The sequence below is a fragment of the Anarrhichthys ocellatus genome, unplaced genomic scaffold (assembly GCF_004355925.1).
Source record: "Anarrhichthys ocellatus isolate YVR2014 unplaced genomic scaffold, GSC_Weel_1.0 scaffold134, whole genome shotgun sequence".
NCBI classification, from domain to species: Eukaryota; Metazoa; Chordata; class Actinopteri; order Perciformes; family Anarhichadidae; genus Anarrhichthys; species Anarrhichthys ocellatus.
In genome coordinates, this window is record NW_022280164.1 from 414,837 (window position 1) to 425,205 (window position 10,369).

General features: G+C 40.5%; 1 protein-coding gene across 2 annotated transcripts in view; it reads left to right on the forward strand.

Moving 5' to 3' along the window:
- Positions 1 to 6,509: 6,509 nt before the first annotated feature.
- LOC116399897 (coiled-coil domain-containing protein 180-like) overlaps positions 6,510 to 10,369 on the forward strand; it is a 4,535-nt gene continuing 675 nt past the window's right edge. For both annotated transcript variants that reach the window (XM_031877358.1, XM_031877359.1), the window contains exons 1-4: positions 6,510 to 6,665; positions 7,258 to 7,364; positions 7,781 to 7,900; positions 8,454 to 8,564. In XM_031877358.1, coding sequence (XP_031733218.1) covers positions 6,626 to 6,665; positions 7,258 to 7,364; positions 7,781 to 7,900; positions 8,454 to 8,564 — 378 coding nt within the window. In that variant the 5' untranslated portion in view covers positions 6,510 to 6,625. The remainder of the gene's footprint in view (positions 6,666 to 7,257; positions 7,365 to 7,780; positions 7,901 to 8,453; positions 8,565 to 10,369) is intronic.

The window sequence follows — 10,369 nt, forward strand, 5'->3', positions numbered from 1 at the left end:
CGATGAGAAAGAAGAGATGGGCTATGAGTAAAGGCAGATAAACGTAGAGTAATATGTAATGTCTGTATGCTTGTCACATGATCTGATGCTACATGATCTAAAAACACTGATTGGAACTTTACTGAATAAAGTGGCTTTCTCACTTGTAAAGATGAAGAAGTTACTGTCAAACATAACAGCAGTCATTCGCTGTGTGTTACTGCACAACACAGGGAATTGAAGGTTGTATTTGGAGACATGAACATGTCTCCAAATACAACCTACCCTAGTAAGTGTTTAACGTATCCTCGTGCGTTTTCTTACGAATGTCCAACGACAAGCTTCAATTTCCAATTTCTTTTCAAAATGAGCAAACTTGGATTGGTTAAGGAAATCATTTTGTTAAATACAGATGTTACGTGACACATAAGTTGACTTCTGGTTTCACATGGGACACAAACAGGGTGAAAGTCCGGTGTTTTTGGACCCACCTCACCTGGACATCCTTCCTACGTCGAGTGTGTCGCTTTATACTTCCTGTATGGTTCGCAATGATGTGGATTACATAAATATTGTTTTTTGTGGAATATACTGTATATATGAATTACATTACTTTATGTAGGTATTGCTACAAACTGTGTATGAGAGAAGCTAGTGTTACATGACTGTCAAATCATGCCTGTGTAGTGCCACAATTATGTTTCCAAGATGTTTAAGCGCCTCAAAGTATTTCTCAATAAAATGAAAATATCATGAAAAAAAACCCCAGCACCAGGGCAGATTTGATTAACAGTCGCCTGGCAACATGAGCAAATACCCCTAAAGTCAAAAAAGTTCCTGAGATCACCTTTTTGTCAAACTGAGCCCTGCCGACTTCAACGCGGTGAGAAAAGCACGAAAGCACAAGTCTGCCATGTGAAATAACCGAAGGTGTGTGTTCATGCAGGAACCCGTCGCTGACCCAGATCACAGGTGTTCAGGGCAGATAGTCTCAAACTCACTGAACCCAAAGCTTCCAAGTTCAATGTCAAGATAAATAGAGCACTTTATAATCAATACGAGTTGTGGGATGTGTACAACATCCCAGTTGAGAGGAGCACAGTTTACACTGCTGAGCATCTTCAATCAAAACTTGAATTCATCACAAGAGCTGCCGTTACACCTCTCACTATTCGTCTCTCATCCCGAGGGTAACCTGGCAGTAACATGTGAGCGGAGGTGTTCCATCTTGGTTGGCTGCTGCGGGAGTCAGTTCACGTGCTCGCAAGTTGCTGTTTTTAGACGTTTGACGAGACGGTGACGCACATCAAGAGCCCCCCCCCCACACACACACACACACACACACACTCCTCAACTCACAGTGCAAGCTGAACTAAAATAGACTCAGATCTGTGCAGATGCTGCTGTGTGTCAATAACTAATTCAGATGCTTGTCTTTGTTTACAGCAATAGAGGGACAACAGACGTTTTACATGTGTATTTTCATTAACTAAAGCAACATTTTACCCAGTAGTTTGTTCTGTCTTTGGTGGGAATATAGCCAAAATATGATTGAAATCATCATGGGGTATCAAAAAAAGGAAATAGTATCTAGATTATCTTGTCAGCTGTAATGCCTCCTGAGACGAAAGGAAAGCCCAAGCACAGACAAACCAAAACAATCTTAACACCCCATCGACTCAACTTCTTACAATCAAGGCTATTTACAGAATATGTACTCTTGTATACGAGATACAGTACACGCCAGCATTAGATTATCCATAACTCATCTGTTTGTAGTTGTCACGTCATTACTTCCTCTGGATATAAAATGTAGGGCTCTATTCCAAATATGGTCAGACTCCAAAGACTCTTATCATTGGATGCAATCCAGCTCCATGTCCTCGATCACCAGGGACTCAACTGTTTACTCGTCTTCCATCTACCTGTCAATCAAGTGATAACTTGATTAAACTGCCCCTGGGGTCTAGAGAGGGAGAGTTGAGCCATTACTATGTAAATCCTGCAAATTACCATACATTCCCATCAGTGCTGTGTAGATGGAGACTGCACCAATCACAGGCCTTCATATTCCACTGCTGCCTGCAGTTTATCATTTCCTTCTTTTTTTAATATGTTTTAGCTTCATGGCGTAACTGAATGCTTCCAATTGATTCATACAGAGTTCTACTGACTCTGTTGCTGCTATACATCAGACTTTGTACACTATTATAAATTGGAGTATTATTGAAAACAACTGGTGTAAGTGGATATCTTGAGTTGATAATTAAACTGCCTTGAGAATTGATTCAAATGACCAAAAAAAAAAATGCCAGTTTTCCCTCATCAAAATTTAGCTTAAATTTAAAGCGTTATTCAGCCCCTTCCCAACAAACCAGCATGACGTGGCTGGTCGTCATGTCTTTTTAGTTTCACAGGGTACGACAATGGTACCTTCACTCTGGCTTTAAAGACAGCATGTGGGCGGTCTCGGATTGCAAATACACACTATGGCAAGTAAATGCAACCTACATAAATACTAACTGAATGCTGAGCAGCATCGTCAGTCTGCTATGAAAGCAGCCAGAAAAAAATGGTCAATGAACTTGGTCGAGACCAAGGACCAAGGACTAGGCAAGAGCGATGGCCAAGAAAAAAAAGGTCTTAATATAGACCGGACTCGAGTAATGCAGCCAGATAAGTAATACAATGACAAAAATTAGTTATTGTAAAAAGTCCTCAATTAAGTGAGGGATAAAAGTAAAAGTGTCTTTTTTCTAGTGATGATTGAATAAAGGCAGGACGTGATGGTGTTGGAGAAAGAACAGGTCACTGGGCACATTGATCCGGTTTCCTGTTGAGGGAACGTGCACATGTCTGCACATGTCTAAAGTCTCAAAGGAGCGACTAGCAGGGTGGCAACACGCGTAACACACAGGCATGTGGATTAGCAAAGTTCAGCTGTGCAATGACCTACTTACATGTGTGACCCGCTTTACTTCACGTTAAAAATGGATGACAGCGAAAGCCCTGAGAAACCTGGAGAGAGAGGAGGAGGAGGAGAAGGAGGAGTGCTGAGATGGAGATGAGCAACGCCAGATGAAGCATAATTTGTAGGCCACTATTACAAATTAAATCGATGATTTCTCTAAGCGGACGTGGTGTATGTGCAGTATCTCTCTGGCTTTCATCTGTCTTTATTTACAGTTAAAAGTACATTATTTTCACTGGTTTGAGTCATGGTTAAAGTTTGATACGGTCTGGGAAGATAAACAACGTTCATGACGCTAGTCAGCAAACCTTGCTATGTCGATTAGTGCTGGGTGGTATGACCAAAAATGCAGTGGCGGGCCGTGCATTTTATACCTGGGGCTTCACTGCTGTCCTTCAGCTGAAACACAGCTACGGTTATTATTTGTTTCGTGTAAAAATGAAGCCAACACCTATAGATACACTATCTGCCGAGAGTGCGTCTCCTCTCAGCTCTGACTGCAGCTGGGACTGCAGCGCGAGGCTTCTGTGGGTGGCAGCAGAGGGGCTCACGGCAGCACCCGATGCTCGTTCACGACAGTGCAGAACGTACGTGCTTTAACGTCAAAACACCAGAACATTCTCCAATAACACCAGAAAAAGTCGCTAGATTTGTCGCTAGTAGCTTTTGACAAAAAAAGTCGCCATGAGGGTTTTGAAAGTCACCAGATTTAGCGAGAAAGTCGCCAAGTTGCAAACACTGGCACCGGCTAAATATGTCCTGTGATGGAAGATTTCTATGATTAATCGGGAGAAGGGTGGAAGTTTTCAATCTGGATCAATAAACAGAGTCTCGAAATAATCAAAGTTGTTGGTCTTTATTGCAATAAAGAGAGAGCAGTCCCAAAGACACGTATCTCAGTGTACTGTGAGAAGGCTTCTAAAAGGTGCAACATTCAATATCATTTATGCATACAAAAGGTTCACGCCTTACAAATTCAGATAATGTGGCAAAAGGGGAGTACAAGTATTTCAGACAGGATGTCTGTTTCTGCATCATTCAGTTTCTGGAGTCAAGGTCTCTCTGTGTCTTTCTCCTAAGACAAAGACACAGTGTCTCTTCACTTCTCATCCTTCATGGGAAGAGATAACAAGACACCTGGATACAAAACTAATTAAAAAACATCGCCTGACTACGAGAAGTACATTCTTTAAAACTAAGCATGATACAATAATATATTTTCCCATCACAGTCCCCAGAGCAACATTGGACGTAACAATGGTTCCTATCACATATAAAACCAAACACAAATCTTCATAAAAACAAGTTGTACAAATAATAATATATAAACAAGCATATTAAAGCTACTGCAGATGTAAAAACAAACGCATTTAACTTACCAGAGCTGCTGTTCACTATTTAAAGACAAAGTGCATCCTCCTTTCTTTGTTAATGAAGAGTTTAATCTCACAGTTGTTCAGTACATCCGTGCGTTTTAGTTCCAGTAAGAAGTCCTTCTCGATTCATGGACACCAGTGAAGACAGTCGAGTCTCCCCAGTTGTATTTCTTGAATACGTTTTAATGCGTTTGAGGGCTGAAAATGTCTGCTCCACAGAGGCAGCAGATATTGGGATTGTCACCGCCCAACATGTCAGGCTAGCCCACTGACCAATCATGTACTTGTAGGCCAGCTAGCAGGCTCTGGCATGTCAAAGAATACACCCAACATGTCAAACTAAAGATCTGATTGGTTGAACACTGATAATCAACACTATCGTCCCCATTCACTTAAACTACAAAGGAATGCACTTGTGAGTCTGCAGGCCTCGGGCCTCTCTTCTTACCTAGAGACACAGAGGTGAAATCTGATTGGATAAAAGCTCTACTTAAAACAAGCTGCACTGGAAGCAGAGCAACTGAGGAAGACAGTAGCTGTGCAATGAGAAAATAAGATAATGGGGAAAATATTTTTATAAATTATAATACATGTAGTGTATTTAAGAAAAAATATTAAATAGCCATAACTTTGTGATTCTGTTTATGCCAGCAGAGAAGGCCTTGCAGGCCCTGACGGCCCACCACTGCAAAAATGTGTATGACGGTATTTTGTACGATTCTGGCGGTTTCACGGTATATCACGGTATTTTTGTTAACAAAAATGTTATTTCAAAAACAAAAGTGACCTTATAACAACTGGCCAAGATGACATTAATTCATATTTCCTGGATTGCAGACGACAGTCTTTATGAAAAGCAATACTAACAGATGTGTTCCTGCTCGTGAAGCCTTCACATGTAGAACAGTTCTCTCATGTTGGACATCGTCAGGTGTGTTGATGAAGCAGCTGTAACTCCTGACACCAGGCCTACACAAGTGTCAGACTAAAGACTTTCACGAGACAACATGTCTCCTCTCAACCCGGTGCTGTGTGCAACTGCAATGTTCAACATGCTCCAGCAGCAGAGCCAATGTGCAGCTGCTCTAGTGTATTTCATAGAGGTAAGCATCATACACGCTTTGCACATATAAGAATAATTCAATGTAAAATAACTTTAAATCACATTTTAGAAAAGCCGTTGGACATGTCCCCCCTTACGGACTCACGGACACATAGGATGCTGACTTAGCCTAATTGCAATGTGACGTTAAACACGGGGTAACCAGTGGACGCATGGAGACATAACAAAAAGGTAAACAAAGAGGACGGATCACGTGTGTTCAGCCTGGAGTATTACATTTACTCAGAAACATTAAGGGTTAAATATGGAACAAAAAATAAACATGAAATCAGAGAATATTTATTCATCAAATATTTGATTTTGTCATTGAAGCTGTTTTGACAAAAACGAGTAAATAGATTATATGAAGTTACCTCTCATCTTGTGAGGAAAGACCCTGGAAGACGTTCAAATCAGGAAGTACAAAATATAAAATAAATACACACAATTATACATCATATTTATTGTTGTTTTCATGGTAACGTGATAAAGTGCTGTCCAATTCATATTTACACCATCTCAAGCCCTCACAGTCTCTCACACTCACCCACTCACCAGGTAACGTCAGTAAATCCTTGAGGGTTTGAGGCTTTAGGGGGAACATTGGGATTGGGCCGATGTCCCCCTGGTCCAGACAAGTCCCCCTAAATGACGACATGTCGCCTTTAAAACACGTCATTCTCTGTTTTGAAGCGGATGTGTTCCGGATTTACGATTTTCTCTCCGGACCCAGAACGTCTCAGTTTTTTCCCCCCTCGCGACGCGCTCGTTGCCATGACGACAGAGAGACGCACTGAACGCCGGTTAACGTAAAATTCACCGGAAGCTGCTTCAGAACCGGATCTCACCGGGTCTGAGTGATCCGGGTCTGAGTGAACCTGGTCTTTGTGTGTCTCTGTAGGTCCAGCTGTCCAGATCTCTGATGGCCCGACACACAGACAGGAGGACAGCCTGTCTGTCTGCTGAGGACAGCAACACACACTGCAGCACCACCAGCAGGTAGACAGGAGAGCAGACAGACAGTAGAGCAGACAGACAGGAGAGCAGACAGACAGGAGAGCAGACGGGCAGTAGAGCAGACGGACAGGAGAACAGACGGACAGTAGAGCAGACGGACAGGGGAGCAGACGGACAGTAGAGCAGACAGACAGGTCCTCATACTGTCTCACGTGTTGTATCTCAGCAGGAAGCTGCAGGATGAAGATGATGAAGATGTCTGGAATCTTCCTGACTGTGGGTTCGTACCTTCACATTATAGTTATTATATATAATATATATATATATATATATATATATATATATATATATATATATATATTCACCTGTCTGTCTGCCTCTCACTCACTCTGTCTGTCTCTCTGTATCTCTGTCACTCACAATTCAATTTGCTTTATTGGCATGAAAGTTTAGAAACAGTATTGCCAAAGCATAAAAAAAAATAGTTTTAACATACAATATTAATACACAATAACATTAATATAATATCTAGATTGATTATTAATTATATATATATATATACAAAGTGTGTGTGTGTGTGTGTAGGTCACTCACTGTCCCTCAGGTTGTGGCATGTTAATACGTATTGGGCAGCAAGAATGCCCTGTCTCCTTCTCCTATACTTCCTATCTCCTTCTCCTAGGAGTATTTTTAATTTTGAGATGTCACTAAATTTTTAAAAGCTGAAATTACAGAGTTGAAGTAAATGTTCCTAATTTTATTGAATGTTTCTAGTCACTCTCTCTGTCGCTCTCTCTATTGTCTCTCTCTCTGCCTGTCTATCTCTCTTGTTTCTCTCTCTCTGTCTGTCTCTCTGCCTGTCTCTCTCTCAGTGGTCGATCATCAGAGCTCTGACATTGAACGACTGATGGAGGAAAAAAGTTTAAAACACAAACAAGCTCTAAAACAGCTGGAGACAGAACTCACACACCTCAGTCAGGTAAATTATACACTGGTAGATATACTACTAAGTAGTACACCTGAGGTAGTATACACACTGTTATACTACGATATAATACACCCGAGGTAGTATACACACTGTTATACTCCGATATAATACACCTGAGGTAGTATACACACTGTTTTACTACGATATAATAAACCTGAGGTAGTATACACACTGATATAGTATGATATAATACACCTGAGGTAGTATACACACTGTTATACTACGATTTAATGCACCTGAGGTAGTATACACACTGTTTTACTACGATATAATGCACCTGAGCTAGTATACACACTGTTATACTATGATATAATGCACCTGAGGTAGTATACACACTGTTATACTATGATATAATACACCTGTATCCTGGTTCTGGTTCTTACTGACTCACCTGTTGAATGTTTCAGGTGTGTGAGACTCAGGTGAGGACCGGCAGTCTGGAGCTGCTGTACTCTCTGCAGGACGTGGACCTCAGGTTGAACCCCCTAAAGGACAGAATGGAGCAGCTGGACCACGTCAGTGGACAGGTATACTCACCTCCATGGACAGGTAGACTCACCTCCATGGACAGGTAGACTTACCTCTATGGACAGGTAGACTCACCTCCAGGTCCCTTTAGTAGGTGTTCCTGAGCTTTTGATCAAACACAGACGAAGAAGTCCTTCAAGATTTTTAACATAGACGACAACTGAGTCTGGTCTACTGGACCTCTAACTAAGACCTCTAAAGGAGGATCCTGATCAAATGTTGAGGCACCTTTAGACCTGAAGGATCAGGGTCTTTGTCTGTAAGACTGAGTCCAGACTCCCTTTAGGGGAAGACCATCTCAACTGCTTGTATCCTGATCCAGAGCCTTCAGGATCTCAGGCTGAACCTGATCCAGAGCCTTCAGGATCTCAGGCTGAACCTGATCCAGATCTGCTGAGTAGCTTTTAGTCTTCCTTAGAAACCTTAAATTACGTTAGTTTAATATTCTGCTTTTTAAAGATTCACAACATTTTACAGTTTGGTTGGTGGCTGATCTGAAGATGTGTGTGTGTGTGTGTGTGTGTGTGTGTGTGTGTGTGTGTGTGTGTTCAGGAGGTGTGTCTTCTCTGGGAGGAGGTGCAGGAGGAGGTGAAGATGAAGAAGATCAGAATAAAGGATTTGAACCACAAACTGACTGAATGTGAGACTCAACGAACCGACGAGGTCAGATTGAGTTTAAGGCTTCATCCTCATTAACACATTAACTCGTAAATAAACATCATGTAACTCTTCACTACTCTGGTCATGATGATGTAAACAGGACGTACATCACTTAGTTAATAAAGTCTTCAATAATAAAGGATCTTCTTCTTTAAACTCAAACAGACACATTTAATGGAAAGTTTTACAAGTTTTATTTTTCAGACTTAGTTACAAAGCTGCAGGTCTTTATCAATTCAATTCAATTCAATTTGCTTTATTGGCATGAAAGTTTAGAAACAGTATTGCCAAAGCATCAAAAAAAACATTAATTAAACATACAATAATATTAATACACAATAATATTAATACACAATAACATTAATACACAATAACATTAATACACAATAATATTAAAATAACATCTAGATTGATTATTATATATATAAAGTGTGTGTGTGTAGGTCACTCACTGTCCCTCAGGTTGTGGCATGCTCTAGCCCTATTTTTAGGCCTCTGCTCGAAAATTGCATACCCATGCTAAAGAGAGTGTAGATCTGTAACTACAAGGTCTATTTTAATAATGTTGATGGTATAATACAGGTAACACGTGTGAGATGTGTTGAGATGTGTAAATATTGTGTATATGTTACTGGTTAATAGTGAATGAAGATGGCACACAGCTCAAATTGAAAAGTTTCAATACTCCACAATCATAGCACAACATGTCTGAAGTCTCCACAAACAAATTTTACTTCGATTGAGTGAATCAGGCCAAGGTTATAGAGGTTTGAGTACTGGTTCAGTAGGAGACAGTAGAACCAGGTCAGACACTTCACCTCTCTCTCTAGGAGGGAGAGCCCAGGAACAGCACATTGATCCAACACTTCATTGATATATACGTTGAATAAAGTCAACATGACCAACACCTCTTTTCTGGGTGAAGAATTCAGTTTGTTTGTCTCCAATTTTAACAGCACGCCTATAATCCATTAATTTAACCAGATCATACATGTTGCCTCCTATCCCACACTGTAGAAGTCTGTAATAGAGCCTTCATGCCAATTAGAGTCCAAAGCTTTCTTCAAATCCATAAAACAAGAGAATATTTTGCCATGCTGTGTTTGGTGGACATGTTCGTTAATTAAAGTGTGAAGGGTATATACATGGTCGGTGGTCCGGTGTTTTGGGAGGAAGCCAATTCGATTTTTACTCAAGATGGAGTGTTTGTGAAGGAAATGTAGTATTCTTTTATTTAGAATACTACAGAATAATGTACAGCTGCTGACACAGATGCCCCAGTAGTTACTAGGGTCTGACTTGTCTCCACTCTTATGAACGGGGAAATGAGCCCTTTGCTCCAGATGTCAGGAAAACATCCCGACTGTAATAGGATGTAATACACTAGATCCAAGAGCTGAGGAGTATGTGAATCTTCCTAAAGAGTCCCCTCTGAATTTACAGTTAACTATGTACAGGCCGAAGGCCACTTTTATTTATTTCAGAGTCCAGGTTGTTCCGGTGTGATGGTTGGTGTGGTGAATAAGGGAGTCTGACCAAACACATGTTCAATTCCTGTTCGTCCATTTAGATCTCCAGTTAGAAGCACGTTTCCCTGGGCCTGGAAATAGATTTCTGAATGAAGAGTTTCAAAAATGTCTTCCTCATTCATTTCATGGAGGCATGTACTACTTTCACTAATATTACCACTGTACTGACTGCTACTATTGTTATTTTTACTACTAATTAACAATATATTTCCATGTTCTGTTATAAATAATAATAATAATTTAAGTATAAATAATAATGTTAAATACATATATATATAT